The sequence below is a fragment of the Notamacropus eugenii genome, chromosome 3, assembly GCF_028372415.1.
Source record: "Notamacropus eugenii isolate mMacEug1 chromosome 3, mMacEug1.pri_v2, whole genome shotgun sequence".
Classification (NCBI taxonomy): Eukaryota; Metazoa; Chordata; class Mammalia; order Diprotodontia; family Macropodidae; genus Notamacropus; species Notamacropus eugenii.
The window spans coordinates 65,008,858-65,031,223 of record NC_092874.1 but is presented as its reverse complement, the minus strand read 5'-3'; the positions used below and the strand labels follow the sequence as shown (position 1 = coordinate 65,031,223).

The following is a 22,366-nucleotide window of genomic DNA, read 5'->3' as shown; positions in this document are numbered from 1 at the left end:
TAGGACCCCTATTTCCTCTACCATAATTTCTAAGCTTGTTTTTGACAAAGAACTTTTAACTCACCCATTCCATTATTTACAATCTGCCTCTAGACTGTCCCTTGAGCCCAGAGGACTGGACTGCTTGAAGAATACTTGGTCTTTGAACCTCAGTTCAAATTCTAGTTCTGTTATTGTGATTTTTAGGTGACTCTGTCAGATCACTTAAACTTCATCTGTGCCTCAGTTTCCAAATCTATAAAATGAAGGCAGCAGGCTAGATAATTTCTAGTATACCTTCTGGCTCCCTGTCTGTCTCAACTTTCTCAGCTGTAAAATGGAAATCATTACAGCATCTACCTCCCAAGGTTGTTAGGATTAAGTGAAATAACATTTATAAAGCACTTAGTACCATGCATTGGCACATTGGTGCATGATAAATGCTTGCTTCCTCCCTTTCTTTCTTTTTTTCCTTCTTACCTGACATCTACTAACTTATCTCTATGTCCTTGTGTATTTATATGTTTGCAAAGTGATAACAACCACAATGAGATATACCTTAATCTGAAAAGAGAGGTAGGACCATATCCCAAGGTGTAAGACAACACACCCTTCCCTCTCCTCTCAATCTAGGTAAAACATATACTGACCCCATGTAATTCTGTTCATTGAAGAGTGTGTTTTATAAGATGAGTGGTACTTCCTCAGCATATATACAAGATCAAGGGGATAAGTTCATCTTTATTGGAGGAGCTAAAAAAAGATTCCCTTCTCCAAGTTATCCTAGGCAGCAAAACTGGGAGATCCCAGTAGGTAGGTGGAAGCCAAATAAACAAAGTCTCTTGGTACTTAGATGCATATCCAGTTAATGAGTCATTCTTGATTTCTCTTAGGATGCAAGGCTAATGGACAACAAGCCACCCCAAGGCCCAGAGAAGATCTCTTAATCTTCCTAATGACTACTAGAGTTACTTTGTCCACACCCACTAAGGGCCTAAGTGCCATTGCTTCATTCCCATGGTCTAGATGATAGAGATCCAATGATATAATTAATAGGGGAAGACTCCAAAGACATAGTCAATCAAATTAGTAGGTTGAGCAAGATATCTTTCCTATGCCATTTGGCACACTCCTGGACTGCCTTCTCATGGTCCAAAGGGTTTTATAAAGTAAGAAAGGTGCACTACATATAGTTAACAAAAGTCAACTGAACCTGTGATATGGCAAGGAATGTTATAAAAGGTCTTTTCTATATTAATCTGCAATGGTAACTTTGAGCTTTCTTCCTTCTATGAAATTTTTTCTTAATAGATAACATGTATACTTTGTTATTCTGAATGGCTCTCTGAGAGGGAGAGGAGAGACAAAGGGTGAAATTTAAGCAATGGGAAAACAAAAAATATACATAAAAATTTATTTTCAAAATAGGTTACACAATAGCTAGTGTGTATACAGTGCTTTAATGTCTACAAAGGATGTCAAAAATACTTTCTTATTTGATCCTCCCAATTCTTGGAGGTAAGTACTATTATTATTACCATTTTACAGATGAGGAAACTGAAGTAAGGAGGGTTAAGTGACCTGTTCAAGGTCACTTTGTGAATAAGTATATGAAGCAAGATTCAATTATAGGTCTTTCCTGACTCCAAGTCCAGCACTCTCAGCATCGAGCCACCCCGATGGTACAAGAAGTGATCTTGTTAAGCCCATTAAGTAATGACCTCCCTTGATCACCAAACCATGGAAGAGAACTCAGAGACCATCTAGTACAACCACAATATTTTACAAATGGACCAAGCTGATTAATTGCCTTGCCCAAGGTTGCTGAGACAATCAACTTCAGAGGCTGGTTCTCCGACTCAAGCCAGTGAGTCTTTCCATCATACCATGCTCCATCCTTTGATTATAGATACAGATTTTTGAAACGTCTCTAAAACATCACTCCTGGTCATTGAAAGGGGGAAGAATCATTTGATAATGAGGGAAAATTAACCTAAATCTGGTTAGTTGAGATAAGGGTTCTTAGGTGAAATGACTGCTGGATAGCTCCCCTGGTACCAGTTTAGGTGAAAGGCTATATATAAAGCACAAAGGAAAGAGAGGGCCAGCCTTGAAGGCAGGAACATCTGGGTTCAGGTCTTGCCTCTGACCTGGTTCACAGGCTCCTCTCTAAAATTAGAAATTAGAGTTGCCAATCAACATTTCTGGAAGGAGTTTCCACACTTGGAAATTCCCCACAGCAATGAAATCACAGGTCTGCACATCAAGAAGAACAAAAGGAGGAGGAAACTGGTACAAGTTAGGTAAGTAGGAGAACTTCCAAGACTAACTTCACCAGCTTTACAGTTTTATTTAGGATCAGCCCTGACCTATAACTGGTACTATTTGCCTAGGTTTTCGGCTCTGCTCCTCAACTTTGCCTCAGCCTTAGAGCTGTCTCCCAGTCTACCCCAATCCCTGATCTCTGGTGATTGGCAAAGGCTTGCTAATTCAAATTGCTGAATTCAAGTTCAAAACTCTTCTCTCCTGCTGTCCCATTTCCACTGTTCTGGATCCATGCCTGGCACCTGATGCCTGAGTCCTGCTCTACTGAATCAAAGAGCAATTAAACTCTTTTCACTTGGTTCCAACTATGTGCTATTTCCAGATCTTTGTCCATCCTTGGTAGCTTTCTCCCTGGAAGATGAATTCATCAATCAGTAGTGCCCAACTGTTTTGAGATGTGACCAAGATGTGACCATACTCTAGGATAATCATGATTCCACAGGGCCCAAACTTAGGACCTAACAGGTAGGGGACAAGTTCTGCGGGATCATATAAGCATTAAAAACCAAAATAGAGTCTGACTCTACTTTGGGATTTTCCTAGCCTTGTACCAGAAATGCAGCCTAATAAACATTTTCTTTATTTTCACTGTAAAAAAATCAACAGCATTAATATTTGTGGGTCAAATATTTGTGCTTCCTGAATAGCAAAGGTCCATCATTTCAATACCAACAATTTCCCAGAGATTCTATTTTTGACTGCAGAGCATGGAATATGACATGGAATAAATTTGTGGGGGCCCAAAGGGCAAGAGCAAAGTGCATGGTGAATAGAAGTGGGTGACAGCATATTAAAAAGGATTCCTCTCCTGCAAAGAGGTGTCACAAGAGCCATTATCAAGAAAATGTATGCTCAGAAAAGGAAGTGGGCTGGTCATATATCAAGAGTGAGGAATCACAGCCAGCCAGCCAGCTACGGCATTTCACCGGTCCCCTCATAATGATCAGGGTTATAGAGACAGACCGCCATCCCATTGGATAGATGGAAAGCCATGGACAACAATCACACAGGATGAGAAGGCGTAGATGGGTTGCAATCTACACCTCTGAAGTGAAATGTATAACCACATCATTGATATCAAGAATCCACTGAAGCATGGAAATGTCACACACAGAAGGCTAGAGTGGACAAGGGCAAACCACTGAAACCTTGAGAATTGAGCCAAGCAGAGTCCTAAAGGGTAGGGGACAAAGATGTGGGGACCTAAGCAATAGGGAAGCCAACAGCTGAGCTACGTTTGGAGGCTAGGCAAGATGAACTATCCATACCTTTCTCTCCTTGCTGTGTCTACCAATAGGTAACAACCCCAACCTTATTTCCTTTGTTTCTTACTAACTGTATGGCTTGGGGTACCTCACTTAACCTTTCTCACCTTCAGTTTCCTCATCTTGAAATTGAGAATAATATCCACAGCATTCATTTCATAGGATTGGTCTGAGGATCAAGTGAAATTATATATTAATATACAAATCTTAGTTACTATTATTAATGTTTTATTGTCTTACTTTTTCCTCCATGATCCACATTGTAGAATTCAGATGATCTGTTTTGATCCCTTTCACTAGGTAGGGAAGGCACAAAACCAGCTAGGATGACTGATGGGTTCCTAGACATAACCACTATGTATCAAAGTAACTGTAACAACCTAGCTATACATTATTATCCAGCTTTCTTCTGATGGGCATATTTATAATTACATGAATTTTTTCTTGCCCTGGATTGGCACATAAAACAAATAATATATTTAAATACATCGGATTCTAAAATATCCATGAACGATTTATTTCTTTATAACCTTACAAGATGTGGACCACATCAGGGTCAGTCTGCTGTCCTGGAAGGACTGGCCAGGTCCTTCCTCACTCACTGGACATATGCAGAAAATGGATTCCAATAACAGGTCAAACTAGATCCATGACTGTTTATATTTACAGAAGTACACATTTCTTCTCTGTATACTCAATTTTGATATCAATAAATCATAGAAAGGCAAGTTCCCTTCTACTGCTCTCCTCTGACTCCAAAAACCAATTGTAACAAGATTCAAAAAACCAAACAAACTCAAAACAACTTTCTCATTCTCTGTATTGGAGGAGCACATGGGATTTTCAAACTTATTGTCACCCCTTGTAGGAGAATCTAAAATGTTGGTCCTATATTTCCATGAACTTAGACAGTTACTTTATGCACAAATTGGAATCACAATGTGATTAAGCTGATTTTTGCATGTTTCCAGAGTAAGAGTTGAAAGACTGTCCCTGCAGATGAAAGGCTCCTTAAACATCTGCTTCCTTGCTGGAGAGAGGACAGTGCATGAAAGCAAAGCTGTTCCAAATTGTGTAGTTAAGCAATGACCGTGACCTGATGGGCGATGACTGAAGAACGTACCTTCCCAAATTTGGTGACATTTCAAACAAGCAAGTTTCTTTCAACCTTTAAAACAAACAGAGACTATTTCCCCCAGCAGTTTATACACTCCAAATGTTCCTGTGGATCTGTCTCTTCTTGTTCTTCTAGATCTATCTTTTGGAAGAAATGACACCAGAAAGAGATCTGTACTACTCCTTTGCTCAACCTGCCCAAATTTACATAGCCTGTTCAATCAGAAAACATTTTCTGGAACTTAAAAATAAAAATAAGGAAGAGAAAAGCAGGGACTCAGTCACAACTGAGAAGATAACTGGGTATGAAAATAAACACACACACACACACACACACACACACACAGAGGGGTAATGCCTGATCATTATCAGCTGTGCTCATATTTCAGGTTTTGGTCATAAGAGATAGAGGTTAACACAAACCTGAGCTAAACTATTTTTTTCTCTGACTAATAAGGTTTCATTTATATAATAATTCCTGTTTACAGAGTACATGTATGTACCTTATCTTATTCAAATCAATGGGGAAGGGAAGTAATGGGGGGGAGGGGAAGGTATTGGTAGTATTATCTCCATTTTGTAAATGTGAAAACTGAAGCCCAGAGGTCAAGTGAGTCACCCAAAGTCATAGAGCAAGGAAGTTGCCTCAAGGTCTTGTGAAGCCACATCGGGACATTCTGTACGTTACACAAACTGGCTCTCCAGAGTAAAAATAATCATTTAAAATAGGTGACTAATAAAACGAGATGCTTTATTATTTCGGCACTCTTCCTAGACTAAAATCCATTTACAACCAAATGCCTAGAACTTAATTAACTTTAGAAGTTCACATTTGGGGACAATTTAGTCAGACCCCTTTAAAAAGGGAGGCTTTTTGGCATTTAATGGCTTTCCTGGTGCCCAATCATCAAATGTGCAGGATGCTTGAAACTGGGCTGTTTCCTCAGTAGCTCTACAACAAAACAGACACGTGATGCAAGGATACCATCTGGGCTTTTCATTAATTGGTGGTGTTTTATCTTTTTCTGTCATCTAGAACTCTCATTGAAGCATTGCTGTTTTTACTGTGATTCAGGTGTTTCAGTGGTGTCTAACTCTTCATGACCCCATTTGGGGTTTTCTTGGCAAAGATATTGGAGTAGTTTGCCATTCCTTCTCCAGCCCATTTTATAGAAGAAGAAACTGAGGCAAACAGGGTGAAGTGACTTGCCCAGGGTCACACAGCTAGTAAGTGTCAGAGGCGAGATTTGAACTCATGTTTTCCTAATTCTAGGTCTGTCACTCTATTTACTGCACCACTGGTTGCCTCCATTGAAGCCCTAAGGAATCATTAAACAGTATAAATACTAGACAAAGTTAAGAGTTCTTCCAAGGCAGGAAAGGGGGCTCGTATAAAAATAGGGCAAAGATCTTGACTAGACTTCTGGGTCTCTATAGACTGATTAAAGTGTGATCCAGCAGAGATCACTTAAAAGTCAAAAAGTCAAAGAATCCTTTCGTGCAGCCGCCTGACTCTCATTTGTCCCATGCTGTAATTCTAGGGTTCAAGGGTGCAAAGTAGTGAGCTCTTGAGGTATTTGGGGAGGGAGGTTTAGATCTGTGATTTAACTGATGCTGGAAGCTTCTGGGGAGGAAAGTTTACCAGTATTCTCTCTGCAAAAAAACCTTCAAAACTTCCATTTAAAGAGTGAGTGTGGGTCAGTCATATCTTTATTTCCCACTCAGTATATTCTTTTGGAGTTCTTTGGCATTCTACCATCATGTCATTACACTCCAGGAAATCTATCATGGGGAAATTTCATCATTCATCATTGTACAAGATCCAGTCAGCCTTGGTACTCACACCTCATTAATATCTTCTGCCCCTTTGACTGGCAAACTCCAAAACTTTCACTTAAGGAAGTGGTCCAGGCCAACCATCTCCTCATCTGCCATCTAGGTGCAGACTTGTGGACCTCTCTGGACTTCTCCACCATACCCTTGCTCCCCCTTCCCTTTTTCATCTTTTGCATGATGTCTTCCTCCATCAGACTGTAAACTGCCTTTCTTTTTTGTACTTGTATTTTTATACCCAACACTTCACACAATACCTGGTATATTAAAGGTGCTTAATAAGTGGCTATTGACAACCTAAAATTGGAATTTTAGCAAGCTATATTGTGTACCAAAGTGTAAAGTGACTTGCCCAAGAATACACAGTCAGTGTGTATCAGAAGCAAGATTAGAACCCAGGTCTTCCAGATTCCAAAGTCAACCTCTGTCCATGATGTCCATGCTGCCTTTTGTTGAAGAATAATTGTTTTTCAAACATATAGCCTGCTGGGTCTTACTCACACTCTCGACACTCATAGATTTATATTACAATTGTGTAGTTATCCTTGGTGGTGGTGGTGATGGTTATGGTTTTTAAATAATACCTGGTTTAATTCCCTGCCCTCAGTCTTAAAACTGGGAACTTCCAAAGTAAATTTAGGTCAAGACAGGCAGTTGTTTATCATGCCAACAGACCAAGACAAGGAACAGCACTGAAAAAAATGAACCATTTATTCAAGACAGGTATCCTCCTTGACTGTCAGTTTCCTTAACTGGAAAATGGGAAAGCTGAGTCAGAAGTTTCTGAAGGTTATTCTTAGTAGAGATCTATAATGCAAGGACAAGAAAGGAATAATGAGGCCATAGCAAGTAGAAGCTACCTTCTTGTTCTTCTTAGTCTCCACTTTATCCCCAAAGGAGACTGAAAGACAGGAGCCTCCCAAACTCATGGCTCTAATAAGGGAAGACCTGGGCTTAGCCAGAGTATATTCTTCAATGGGTCCCTGAAGCTTTCAGACTTTGGTTAAGGATTGAGTCTGTACCTAGGATGACCTGTTCCCCCAGCTCCAATCCAGGTTTGTACCTGTCTGGCAATACATGACTCCCAGGCATATTTGCACACAGCTCCTAACTTGGCTAGCCTCAGGTACTACTTGCTAGCTCATCTGCTGCCATTTCCATGCTGCCCCAACTTGTCTTACTGCACCACACTCTACCTGGTTGCATACCCATTAGAGGCTTCCATTACTCATTATGGGATAATTGAGGTGGAGCTAAAAGGGACCTTAGGTCATAGATTCTAAACTATCTCCCCTACCTTACAGATGAGAAAACAGATCATAGGAGAAAAATGACTTGATTGAAGTCACTCAGGAAGTAAGAGACAGACCTATCATATGAACCCAGGTCCTCTGGTTCCAAATCTTCCATCTTCTTGATGATAACAAAAAAAAAGATGTATATCCTAGTTGTTCCAAGAGGAAAGTGAGACATTCTTTTCAGTTGCTTGATGAGAGAAAATCCTTCTCTCTTCTTCCACATAAATGCCCAGAAACCCTCTTTCTTCCTCAGTTGTATACATTCCATCCATGTTCTCTGAGGAGTCACACACACATGGCCTCTTTACCCTTACCTAATTTCTTTCCTTCCTTTCTCACACTCTCTTCCTTCTCCATGGTACATACTATGTGCTATTTTCTGGTAATATTTCTAGGGAGTGAAAGCCAGACTCTAAGGGGCAGAGTTGTACTTTAAAATGTGACAATGCTTTCTTTGAAGACTTTAGATGTAGTTTGTTCTCAGATATTTGCTGATTTAAATTAAAACAAGTTCTTCTGTACCTTACTATTAGCCCTGATGCTGGACCCTACAGATGCCCAGGCAACGCTATCTGACCTGCGAAAGCACAGGAAGGACCTCCGGACCATTATATAAAGTACCTAATAAGAGCTAAGCACCATGCTAGGAGCCGGGCACTGATTCCACTGGTTTTGCTAGGGTCATTCAGCCCTTTCCACCCAACCAGCAGCTGAACTGTCCTACAAGTGATGTCTCTCCCTCAATTAGGGTGTGAGTTCCTTGGAGGTATAGGCTTCCTCTCTCTTCCATTTGTAATCCCAGTATGTGGCATAATATTTTAAAAAATGATTATTCATTCATTCCAAACCAGAATACTGTTCTGCCTCCATTAGACTACTAATAGGAAACCGGATGATTGTGGAGTTTTTTTTAAGGACAGGAGCTGAGTCTACATTTAAAATTGGAGAAGGTGTTTGGAGTCAGTCAGGCAGTAATGATGATTGTGATTAATACACACACATATATTATGGTACAATGATTGCTATATTTTAGGAGAGGGAGAAAAAAAAGATAATACCTCTCAGCTTTTCAGTAACTTTCAGAGATAATGATTCTAGACAAGCCAGGTCACAAGGAGACAGATACAAATTTTCAGACAAGAATTTCCCAGTGTTAGAATGTAGATTTTAGAGCCTTAGGCATTTTTACAATGGGGGGAGCATCCAGGGAATCTGAATATGGATTTCCCTAATGTGGGAGTATTTCATATAAGATACCAGATGTAGAGATCTTTTTAAAGTGTCCAATGCTGGCTCTCCCCCAACAGAACTTCAGTCCTGATGCTGTCTTTAGTTGGGAATCAGTCAGGGATTAGCCTTGGGTGTATGGTTGGGGGAGGGAGAGTATAGTGAGCTGCAAGGCTCTCTGATGTCTGGAACTGTCCAAGTGGTTATTTTGCTTGTGGTCCAAAGCATCGCTCGATAAACAATCCTTTTACTAACAACACATCCCAGTACTCCCAACTATGAGCAACTCTCAAAGTGATTAAAAATCAGTTGAAAAAAAGTAAAAACAATTAAATCTGGCAAGAAAAAAAGCACTTAGCAAAGAGGTTCCCAAAGGATCTGGGAGCCTTGCCCCAGTCTTAATTTTTTTTTTAAAAATTGTTTTTATTTTCTTCTTGCCCAAAGGCACCATAGTTAGGTCTCAGGTCAATATACCTGGGGGTAAAAATAACCCAAACTATCCCAGTTCTACATCACAACTTGCTTTCTTCCCCAGCCCTCCCCCAAACCCCTAGTCCAGGCTGGTGTGGTGGGAGTGTAGAGGATTAACTCACAACTCCCCAGTTATACAATAGAATCCAGATAGCTGGGTTGATTGCTAAAGATTTCTCTTCAAGGAATTCCAACAGGCCACTGATTGGCTGGATTGTGATGCAAACTAAGCCTGTGAGGAGGAGGGACTATGGGTAGGGAGGCAGGGATGACTGGGGAGGCAGGGAAGACTGGGGAGGCAGGGAAGGGAGCATCATGGGCCCTTGGTCTACGAAGGGTACCCCTTCTTTAGGATAAGGAATTAGGGCAGAAGGATGCTCCAACAGGAAGCTCTGGATTAGCCCTGACGCCTAGCTTCCTTATTCAGTTCTGGTACACTTCCGTGTAGAGGATTTAGAGCCCTATAAGTCTATACCCTGAACCAATTGAGACACACCATGAAAAGCTCCATTTACTTCAGTGATGGCACGAAGAAAAAAAATAATCCATGCTTTGACTCTCAAGGTGCCACAGCTCCAGAGCACCCAGTAAGTATGCCCCCCCCCAAACACTTTCATCCATTTTATTTTCCTCCCACCTTGTCTAGGTCAAACTGAAAACAAAACAAAACAAAAATCCAATCAACTCTGATCACTTCTTGCCTTCCCCATGAGTGATGAATGGATTTTGGTAATTAATTTATGATTAATCTCAGATGATTTTTCTTGCCTTAGGATTTCTGTCCATTGCAGACCTTACACAGAACAGCTGAGTGGTGCAGTGGTGGAGTAGGGTGGGGTGGGGGAAAAATAGGACACAGCATGGGTCTGGAGACAGAAGACCTGGGTGCAGAGTATATCTTACCTGTTATCTGTGTGACCTTGGGCAAGTCACTTTATGTCTTAAGGGCTCCATCTCCAATTAGATGGGCTAGAATGACACTTCCAGTGCTAAATCTATGCCTGTATTTGGAATATATACTGCCCACCAATTGTATCTTTTTGGTTTTGTTGTAATAAGAACAGAAATAATACTTAGCATTTATATATGACTTATAAGTTTGCAAAGCACTTGATAATATTGTCTGATTTGATGTTTACAACAACCCTATGACGTAGGTGCTATTATTATCCCCATTTTACAGATGAGGAAACTGAGGTGTACCCAGGGTCTCATAGCTAGTAAGTGTGTAAGGGAAGATTTAAATGCAGATTTTTCTAACTATATATAACACACACACACACACACACACACACACACACACCCTCAACCTCACAATGGAAATACTAGCTCTAGTCTAGAATCAGAGGGTCCAGGTTCAAATACTACCCCAGATACTTATTCTGGTATCATAGTGAATAGAGCTCTAGACCTGGAGTTAGAAGATCTGAGTTCAAATGAAGCCTCAGACACTAGCTCTGGGCAAGTTATTTAACCTGTTTGCCTCGGTTACCTCCAATGTAAAACATAAATATGAAATAGTAGCACCTGCTTCTCAGGCTTGTTGTTGTGAGAATCAACTGAGATAATATTTGTAAAAGCCTTAGCACGGTGCCTGGCACACAGCAGCTACTATATAAATACTCCATGCCTTCCTTTACCTGGGGTCAATTGTTCAATTTACCTGCGCCTTGGGTCTCTGATCCTTGTCAAAAACTGGTTTCCTTAAACCAAATGGAAATGTTGGTACATTACAAACTTCCATTACATTCAACTACTGTCCATAGCCCTGGAACCATTTTGTTGTTCTGTTGTTTGAGTCCTGGTCAACTCTTTGTGACCATTTGAGGTTTTCTTGGTAGAGATACTAGAGTGATTTGTCATTTCCTTCTCCAGCTCATTTTACAGATGAGGAAACTGAGGCAAACAAGGTTAAATGACTTGCCCAGGATCACACAGCTAGTAAGTGTCTGAGACTGGGTTTGAAGTCAGGTTTTCATGACTACAAGGCCTAATGCCCTGTCCTCTGTGCCATCTAGCTGCCCTCTGGAACCATGAAAGTACCCTGTGGGAATCTGTGCATGGTGCTTCCACATCCCCAGCACCCACTTTCTTCCTACTGAAAATAAGGAAAGGCTGATAGCAGTTTGGGTGAGAGAGGGTTTGATCATATAATTTTGTAAGCCAGGCAGCTCCTGCCTACTCCAGAATTTATAAAGTTAATTGGATTACCTTGGCCTAAATACACAATCCAAGGCAAAATTCCCTGCTTTTAAGTCATTCTCCTTTAACTTTTAGCCCATTTCCTACCTGTCTCCACCCACTCCCATCATGCCACATTCCCTAAAGGCCCCCATGCTACCCACATGGAACGGGACAAACAAGGTTATGGGACATAATAACGTTGTCTGGTTCAAAATCATTTAAGATGATCTTTAAGCTTTTGCAACACCCCTGGCTCCACCTTTCCCCTCCTTCTGTTCCTGTTCTTTCTGCATGTCATCTGCCTTCGTTAATAAACAGAATATACTTGAACAAACTTCAAACTGGCAGAGCCCTCATGCAGCTCTCTGACATTAAAACCTGGATAGGAGGACTTGGGACCTTTCAAGTGCCAGTTTGGGGCCAAGGAGTGGGAGGGTGGATTCTTCTGGCTAGAATGTTTGCTTGTATTCCTGGGCATGTACCCCTCCACTGCCTAGCTCCGCATTGTCACGACCAGATATAAGCCTGCTAATAAATCTTTTGCCTCTAAGGAAAGCGGTAAAAAGCCAATGGGGTTTTCTCCTGTGGGCTTCCTGTGGTTAGAACTCAGAGGTGGGGAACCTGCAGCTTCGAGGCCACATGTGGCCCTCTAGGTCCTCAAGTATGGCCCTTTGACTGAATCCAAACTTCACAGAATAAATCTCCTTCATAAATGGATTTGTTCTGTAAAACTTGAACTCAGTCAAAAGGCTGCACCCAAGGACCTAGAAGGCTACATGTGGCTTCAAGGAGGCAGTTTCCCCACCCTTGGATCATTGCAGAAGGGACACTTAAGCCTATCACCGAATCTTGGTGCTAAATGACCTTTACAGGTCATTCCTTCCATCCCCGACTCCAGGCAATATCTGATTTAAGTCATTCCCAAGAGATGAGGTTTCATTCCATTTTTTCTTCTAGTTTCATATATATATATATTTGGTTTGATGTTTGATGTAAATTTTTTTATCAAGAAATTATATTTTAAAGTCTAAATCCACTGATTGAAGTATGAGTTCATTTCTTCTTATCCATCAAGAATTTTTCCTTAACTGAATATTATTACTAAAATTAATCCCCACTTCCTTTGGTTTAAGCTCAAAACAAAATCCTTTGAATAATCTTTCCTTGAATTTTGAGATCTCCTTTTCTCATGGATGCCTAAACTAGACAAGATTATTCCCTATACTCATCTCTAATGAAGTTATATATCCATTTCATAATTACTGAGAAACTGATTATTCTGGCTGTACATTCTTCAAATCTCTATCGAGGGTTTGAAAGAGGAGGTCCATGGATAAATTTTAGGGGATCGGTCAACTTACATGGGAAAAAAATATGTATTTCAATATAATTGATTTCTTTTGTAATCCTACATACTTTCTTTACATGAAAAAGAGTCTATCGGGTTCATCATATTGTCAAAAAAGTTCACAACACAGAAAAGGTTAAGAATCCTGCTCCAGATTCTCATACTTTCTGATTTTTCATTGTGTGATGATGATGATGATAAATTGGATATGAAACAATCAGTTTAATTATTAGCAACTCAGATAAAGGGTTCAAAGAGGAAGCTGACATTGAGAATTAAAATTACATTTCAGAATAAAGTGTAGATTTTAATTATCCAAGTTTAATATTATCCTTCATTAGTATGATAATCAAAAGTTGGTGGGTTATAGGTGGCAAGGGTGCAGTTGAGAGAAATCATAAATATCTAAAAGGACTTCTTAAAACTAAAAATTGTGTAAAACCTGTCTATACAGATTTAACTTGAATGTCTAACAGGTAAAATTCTCAGCCATAAAGCATTGCATTGACCTTTCTGGTTAAGGTTAAAAATCAATACCAATCACCATCTCCCTCCCACCCTTCCACTCCCCCACCCTCATCCTCTCCAGTCTGGGTTCTTTATTTCTTCTTTGTATATTTGTAGGCCAGCCTGATAAGATTCTCTGCTTAGTTTGTGAGGTCCATCGAGGTATCATATCTCTCACACCCCCAAACCTGCTGTCGTCTGCTATAAAGTAATTGCATCCAGCCAAGAACAAATAGCATCCCAGGCCACAGTTGGGTGATGTCAGTGTGGCTGTCAAGATAGGTGAGGGGGAGAGACAGGTATCTGGGAACAGTAAAGAGCAAAGCAAGCAAAAACAAACAAACTTCTGCGGCAGAAAGCCAGTCAGCTTCACAAGAGGTGGAGGTGGGGGTGGCACATCCCAAGCCCATCAACCAGACATCTTCCCCCAAACCTTTGCTACAAGATACATACCCTGTGAAATACCATTAAGGGTGGCTGGTGGCATTTAAGTCCCAATGCTACTTCCAATGGTAGGATGAGTCAGCTGAACATTGATTATATAGGCTTTTTTCTCTCTGACCTCCTGTCTATTCCTACTACCTCCATACAAAAATCAAGGATAAGGTCTATGGAGCCAAGGAGCTCATTCCTCTTGATGCCTCCTTATTCATTTTGTACCCTGTTCCCTTTCTCCTGGTCCTGCTACAGAGCCTTGAAAGGCACATCAGGCAGTAAGACCATGGCCTCCTCCAGAAGACATGACCAAGTATACCATGGTTTGGAGTTATAAGGGACCTCAGCAACTAATTGGTCCAATATGTACCCAAAAGTGAATTCCCTCTACAAGATAGCCAACAGGTGGTCATTCACCCTCTGCTTGAAGACCTCCAAGGACAGGAAACTCACTACCTACCAATGTTGTAAACGGATAGCAATAATTGTTAGGAAGTTTTTTTCCTTACACTTGGTCTGAATTTGTCTTCCTGAAATGTTCACCAGTTACCTCCTTGTGCCTTTCTCTAGGGTCAAGCAAAAACAATTTTCTCATTCTTTCCAAATGGTAGCCCTTCAAATCCTTGAAAATAGCTCTTATGCTCTGTGTCTCCCTCAACCACATCTTCTATTCTCATCTACTATGTACTCAAGGCTCTTCTCAACACTGGATTCCTTTCTCTAGTTTATCCAAAACTCCTTTTCAACTCCAATGTTCTCCAGTTGAAAGTCACTTTACTTTATTCCATACCAGATAAAGAATGTTCAAGAAACTGTACTAGAGGCTCCAGATATCAAGATAAAAATAAAACTGTCCATTTCTCCAAATAAAAGGCTTCCATTCCCCCCCCCCCCCCCCCCACCCAGTAGAGCCACCACCATGTTTCCTACCTGATCTCTCAGCCTTTCTTGGTGACCCATGATGGCTGTAGCATGGTGAGGGTATTTCTGTTTCAGATGTTCCAGGAAAGCTTCTCTCTTCCTATCCATCTCAGATGTTTGCATTCCCAGGATCTCTTTGGAACTACGGGGCCCACCTACAGTGTGTCTCCTTGGGATATTGCGGGAAGACTTGGAAACTGAGAGACGACTGTTTCCGTTAGCAAGGCGGTCCTTGGTTCGGAGACATCCTGCATCTTCAGAGGACGTCACATGCAGATTGCTTTTCCCCTGATCTGAAAGGTGAAAGAATACAAGTCCTCTTAAAAATCTCTCCTTCACAATCTCATTTGAGGATCTATGAGACAAATTATTATAACACTGTTAAGAAAGGTGTGTTATATGAACTGATGCTGAGTAAAAGGAGCAGAACCAGGAAAATTTTGTACACAGCAACAACCACAGTGTGCAAGGAATTTTTCTGGTAGACAGTCCTTCATAGCAACACAAGGATCTGAAAAATTCCCAATGGACTCTTGAGGCAAAATGCCTTCCACATCCACAGAAAGAACTATGGAATTGGATCGCAGAATGAAGCAGACCATTTTCTTTTGTATTAAAAAAAAAAAAAAAGGTGTGTGTGTGTGTGTGTGTGTGTGTGTGTGTGTGTGTGTGTGTGTGTGTGTGTGTAAAAACCTAAAAACTTAACTCTATGACATGATAGTAACCAAGAAGTTTGGTCTGGCTGAAGGGTGAAAGCATATGCTTTCCTCACTTCCACCACAGATGTGGAATACTGCATATTTTGTCAGTCTTGTTTGATTTCACTGAACTGCTTTTGTCCTCTTTCTTTTTAAAAATCTCTTCCCAAAATATAACTTGATGGGAGCTGGGAGAGATATTTGGAAATTAAAATGATGTGAAAACAAATTAATAATTTTTAAAAAGAGAAAGAAATGTGAGCTAAGATTTTATTTCTTTTGACAATGGTAAAGGAAAAAGAAAACAAAATCCAGGTAAAATATTCAAAAATTACATATTAGAAACATCTAAGTTCACTTGAAGGTCCTATTATTTCTGATTTCCCCCCACCTTGGGGTTGTTCAAAACCAAAATACCTTCTTTGACTGGTTATAATAATTATGTTACCACTCAGCCTCTCTGGCCTCTCTGAAAAAGGGAGCTTATATCACCCCAAAGATCCCTCTGATGATTTCGCCTGGATATTTGATTGAACACTTCATGTTGACAACAGAATTGCTTGTGAGGTCTTCATAATCAGGTGCTGAATCCTAAAATATTTGATTCATTGTTAGGGTCAAAAAATAATGACTGCCCTGAGTAGAAGTAGCAGTCTCACTGGACCATGATCTACTTGAAAAATTCTATTTTCTCTTTATTTGCATAAACAAAGCAAAAATGAAAACACCGTTAGAGATAATGATTATAGAGATGTAGAAAACAAACATTTGGGCAAAATTCAATTGAACTGAATGCTACAAGAAAATGACTGTGGAGAGGGAAATGACTTGATGGATGCACCAGAATGAATTTGGAGATTGGAGGCAGTCATCATGGCATAGAGGAAAGAATGTTGTCTCTGAAGTCAGAGGGCCTGAGTTCAAATCCCAGTTCTACCATTTACTGGTACATGTGTCATCTTGAGCAATTGACTTAATCTCTCTGGGTCTCAGTTTCCTCATCTGAAAAACAAGCGGTCTTGGATAAGATGGTCACTGAAGTCCCTTTTAGCTCTGAATCTATGAACTATCTCTGAGTCACTCTAGAAGGAACCTAAGAATTTGTTGTTCAGTTGTGTCCAATTGTGTCTTCATGGCCCTCTGGAACCTATCACATCAATACTGTTCACAGGGTTTCTTGGTAAAGATACTGGAGCGATTCACTAATTTCTTCTCTAGCTCATTTTACCAATGAGGAAACTGAGGCAAACACAGTTAAGTGACTTGCCCTGAGTCACACAGCAAGTAAGTGTCTGAGGACAGATTTGAACTCAGGAAGATGAATCTTCCTGACTCCAGCCCCACCCCCCCACCCCCCAATGTGGTCTATCCACTGAGCCACCTAATTGGGTCTATGTTTGCACATCACAGATTCTTAATATTAAGCATCTGCTGAATATAAGCATTATAAGGGTGATAGCAGTGAATACAAAGTTAAGGGAGACAAGAGGCAAAGGTAACTAGCTTTGTTCTTGGACCAGATTTGTGATGTCATTGGCACTAGAAATTTCTAGTGGGCAAATTCCCTCTCCCTACTCATTTGCTCTTCAGTTTGGAGAAATGATGTCTTAGAAAGTTTCCAGGGAGCATTAAGAGGTACGCACAGGCCCACACCCCCAGCACATATAAAAGGTAAAACTTTCTGACTCAGAGGCCACTTCCCCAACCTCACCCCCCTCTCCAATGCTTTTATGCACAAAATGCTAAGGGCATTATTAGGTCATTACAAAATAATGTGATAATATGAGGCTAAGCAGGAATATTTTTTCCTGCTGATGGCAAGAAAAGCTTTCTAAAAGGGGTGGCATTGGAATGAACCGAATATTCTAGTTAACAGTACAAAAAATCATTTGCCAACACTCAGATAATTAAAATAAAACCAAACTCTAGTGGGCATAATATAGTCTTTCTCTGATAATTAAGAAAATGTTTTCCAGACTCTTGCAGAGTAGAACGCCACATGACTAAATGTTTCTTCTTGCTCTACCATATTAGAGCAATTTTTGTGGTACCACATGAAATACATACAATAGCTTACATCTTTGTAGCACTTTAAAGTCTGCCAAAGTGTTTTGCATATATTGTTTCATTTGATCCTAAAAAAAAAATTATCACTTGAGAGATGAGGAAATAGGAGGTGAAAGAAGAAAGGAAGGGAAGGAAACAAGCATTTATTAAGTGCTTACTGTGTGCCAGGCACTTGGCTAAGAATTCAGGAATATTATCTCATGGGGGTGAAGCCAAGATGGTGGAGTAACAGCACACACTTTCTAGAATGCTGCCCCCAAGCCCAGCCATATACCAGTAAAAAATGGCTCTAAACAAATTCTGGAGCTGCAGAACCCACAGAATGATGGAGTGAAGCAATTCCCCAGCCCAAGAGAGCCTGGAAGGTTGCTGGGTAGTATCTATTGCACCACACTGGGAGCATGGCACAGTCCAGTGTGGGCTGCACTGGCACAGACAGGACCTGAGCTGGCCTTGGGGAGACTGAATCTCTCGCACCTGTGCCAGTTTCCAGACTTAAGGACACCAAAAAGGTCAAAAAAGGTCAGTGGGGAAAGCCTGTGGGACCAGTGCAGGAGAGTGAAATGGTCTGGCCCCAGCCCCAGCCCCAGGGCAGCTGAGGGGGGAGGGGGCAGAGGAACTTGCAGCACCCACAGCAGTAGCAGGGGCAGAGACATCTACTGTTTCCGGAGCTCTAGGCCCACAGATCGTGGGAGGATCAAGTAGCTGACAGTACATTCCCTACCCCCACTGGAAGCAAAGAACTACCTTGACAAAGAGCTCAAAAGTCAAGTAAATGGCTGGGGAAAAGAGCAAAAACCAGAAAAAGAATCAGACTATAGAATCTATTTTGGTGACAAGGAATACCAAAGGATGCAAACAGAAGAAAACAAAGTCAAAACTTCTTTCTCAGAAGCCTCCAAGAAAAACATGAATTGGTCTCAGGCCATGGAAGAGCTCAAAAAGGACCTTGAAAATCAAGTAAGAGAAGTAGAGCAAAAATTAGGAAGAGAAATGAGAGTGATGCAAGAAAATTATGAAAAATGAGTCAACAGCTTGCTAAAGGAGACCCAAAAATGCTGAAGAAAATAACACTTTAAAAAATAGACCAACCCAAATGGCAAGAGAGATCCAAAAAGCCAAAGACAAGAAGAATGCCCTAAAAAGCAGAATTGGCCAGATGGAAAAGGAGATCCAAAAGTTCACTGAAGAAAATAATTTCTTAAAGATTAGAATGAAGCGGAAGGAAGCTAATGACTTTATGAAAAATCAAGAAATTATGAAACAAAACCAAAGGGATGAAAAAATAGCAGACAATGTGAAATATCTCTTTGGAAAAACAACTGACCTGGAAAATGGATCCAGGAGAGACAATTTAAACATTATGGGACTACCTGAAAGCCATGATCAAAAAAAGAACCTAGACATGAAATTATCAAGGAAAAGTTCCCTGATATTCTAGAACCAGAGGGTAAAATAAATATTGAAAGAATCTACCAATCACTTCCTGAAACAGATCCCCAAAGAAAAACTTCTAGGAATATTGTAGCTAAATTCCAGAGTTCTCAGGTTAAGGAGAAAATATTGCAGCCAGAAAGAAACAATTCAAGTATTGTGGAAATATAAGATAACACAAGATCTAGCAGCTTTTATATTAAGGGCTTGGAATATGATATTCCAGAAGTCAAAGGAGCTAGGATTAAAACCAAGAATCATCTACTCAGCAAAACTGAGTGTAATGCTTCAGGGGAAAAATGGTTATTCAATGAAATAGAGGGCTTTCAAGCATTCTTGATGAAAAGACCAGAGCTGAATAGAAAATTTGACTTTCAAATACAAGAATCAAGAGAAGCATGAAAAAGTAAACAGGAAAGAGAAATCATAAGGGACTTACTAAAGTTTAACTGTTTACATTCCTACATGGAAAAATCATATTTATAACTTGAGACTTTTCTCAATATTTGGGTAGTTGGAAATATTATATATGTATAGACAGAGGGCACAAGGTGAGTTGAATAGGAAGGGATGATATCTAAAAAAATAAAATTACGGGTTGAGAGAGGAATATATTGAGAGGAGAAAGGGTGAAATGGAATGGGGTAAATTATCTCTCATAAAAGAGGCAAGAAAAAGCTTTTTCAATGGAGGGAAAAAGGGGGGAGATGAGAAGGAAAAAGTGAAACTTACTCTCATCACATTTAGCTTAAAGAGGAAATAACATGCACACTCAATTTGGTATGAAAATCTATCTCACACTACAGGAAAGTAGGGAAGAAGGGAAAAAGTAAGGTGGGGGCATGATAGAAGGGAGGGCAAATGAGAGGAGGGGGTAATTAGAAGTAAACACTCTTGGGGAAGGACAAGGTCAAAAGAGAAAATAGAATAAATGGGGGGCTGGACAAGATGGAGGGAAATATAGTCTTGCACAAAAGACATGACTTTTATGGAAGTCTTTTGCATAACTACACATGTATAACTTATATTGAATTACTTGCCTTCTCAGTGGGGATCAGTGGGGAGGGAGGAGAGGAGAGAAGATAAAACTCAAAGTTTTAAAAATGAATGTTAAAAATTGTTTTTACATGCAACTGGGAAATAAGAAATACAGGTAATGGGGTATAGAAATATATCTTGCCCTACAAGAAAATAGAGGAGATGGGGATAAGGGAAGGGAAGGGTGTAATAGATGGGAGGGCAAATGGGGGAAGGGGTAATTAGAATGCATGGTATCGGGATGGGGGAGGGGAGAGATGGGGAGAAAATTTGGAACTCAAAATCTTGTGGAAATGAATGCTGAAAACTAAAAATAAATTAATTAAAAGAAATAAAATGGATAATAAATGTTTTTAAAAGTAAAAAAAGGAATATTATCTCATTTGATCCCCACAACAACTCCAGCATGTAGGAGGCTATTGTTTTTTCCACTTTAAAGTTGAGGAGAGCAAGACAAACAGAGGTTAAGTGACTAGCCCAGGGTCACACAGCTAGTAAGTATCTCAGGGCAGATTTGAACTCAGGCCTTCCTGATTCATTATTGCCTCTATAACACTGGGAATTACTTTTTAAAAAATAAATCATTAAAAATAAAATAAATCATTACCATGAATGTAGTTTTTTTCTGACATTAATCTCTCATGAAAGTAGAGAATGAGAAAATGATTCTTTCTAGAGGCTCTAAAGAGGGAACCTCATTCTTATTATCTGTGCCTAGAATTAGGGAAAACATGAAAAAACAGGCCTAAAGGAAATGACATCAAATCTATCACTGTCTCCTGAGCTTTGCCTAGAAATGTCAGTCTGGGAGGAAAGACTTGAAGACAGGTACTCCTCAGTTACCCAGAAAAACATATTTGAATTTCAAAATGATATTACCTGGACCCACTTTCCAATTCATAAACATAGGCTTCAGGAGTGGGGAACCTTTCATTTCTTATTACTTTACTAGTTATAACACTTCTAGCCATGAACAGCCTGAGGAAACCCATGAAACCAAATGAGTGAATTTTGTAAACTTTTGGTAGCTGTAGTAGACATCTTTGAGGAGGATTGGGAAGCCTTAGAAAGGTTGGCTTAAATGAGGTTTGGAGATCAATAGTAGATTTTGTTAATTTAGAGTACTCCTTTCTGTTATCAAGTAATCAAGAGATGGTTATCCTTTCCCTGCAGGTAGCAACCTGCGCTCTCTTGCCAGACTGCCAAGGGTAGCAGTAAACTAAGGAAGACTGTATAAATGGGCAATATTGTCACAGGACCTGGGTTCAAATCTAGCTCCTCAGAAGAGTAACCCATTCTCTGCGGGTTTCAGTTTCCTCATCTGTAAAATGATGGTGTAGGACTAGATGGCCTTTAAATTGCCTTCTAGGGCTAAATCTGTATTCTGCAAAGATCTACCAGTGTCTACACTGGCAAACTACTTAACCTCTCAGTAATTCATTTTCCTTAAATATAAAATGAGGGGGTTGGGTTAAATGACCTGGGAAGTCCTCCCTTTGATGTTTCTTTCCTATCAAAAAGTAAGCTCTTTGAAGGCAAGCCTTTTTTTTCTTCAGCTTTTTCTTTGTAGGCCCTGGGATTTGGTCAGTACCTGGTATAAGTCTGCAAATAATAAGTGCCTGTTGATTGACTGACTGCTACATGGATGCAGCATGGCGCAGTGGATGGAGTACTCACTTTGAAGTCATGAAGACAAGGGCTGAAATCCTGCTTCTGCTGCTCAGTACCGACCCTGGGTGAGTCACTGAATCTCTATGTGCCTTCATTCCAACACCTGACATTATAGGTTAACGTTTACATCTGATGTCATTTGATCCTCAGCACAGCCCTGGCAAGTGTTGCTGTTTAGTCTTTTCACTGCTGTCTGACTCTTCATGACCAGCTTTGGGGTTTTCTTGGCAAAGACATTGGGGTGGTTTACCATCCTTCTCCAGCTCATTTTACAGATGAGGAACCAGAGGTCAACAGGGATAATTGACTTGCCCAGGATCACCCAGCTGGTAAGAGTTCTGAGGCTGGATTGAACTCAGGAAGATGAGTATTCAATCCATTGGATCAGCATTCAATCCATTGTCCACCTAGCTGCTCCATCCCCCCTTTACTGATGAGAAAATTGAAGCTGAGAAAAGTTAAGTGCCTTGCCTAGGGTTATATAGCTAGGAAGTATCTAAGGCAGGATTTGAAACAGGATCTTCACAACTCCAACACTGTCCACTGCTT

At 40.3% G+C, this 22,366-nt stretch overlaps 1 protein-coding gene across 9 annotated transcripts in view; it reads right to left on the bottom strand.

Moving 5' to 3' along the window:
• The window catches only part of KIAA1217 (KIAA1217 ortholog), a 564,412-nt gene that overhangs the window by 360,038 nt on the left and 182,008 nt on the right, over nt 1-22,366 (bottom strand). For all 9 annotated transcript variants that reach the window (XM_072651714.1, XM_072651715.1, XM_072651718.1 and 6 more), the window contains exon 2: nt 14,919-15,202. In XM_072651714.1, coding sequence (XP_072507815.1) covers nt 14,919-15,202 — 284 coding nt within the window. The remainder of the gene's footprint in view (nt 1-14,918; nt 15,203-22,366) is intronic.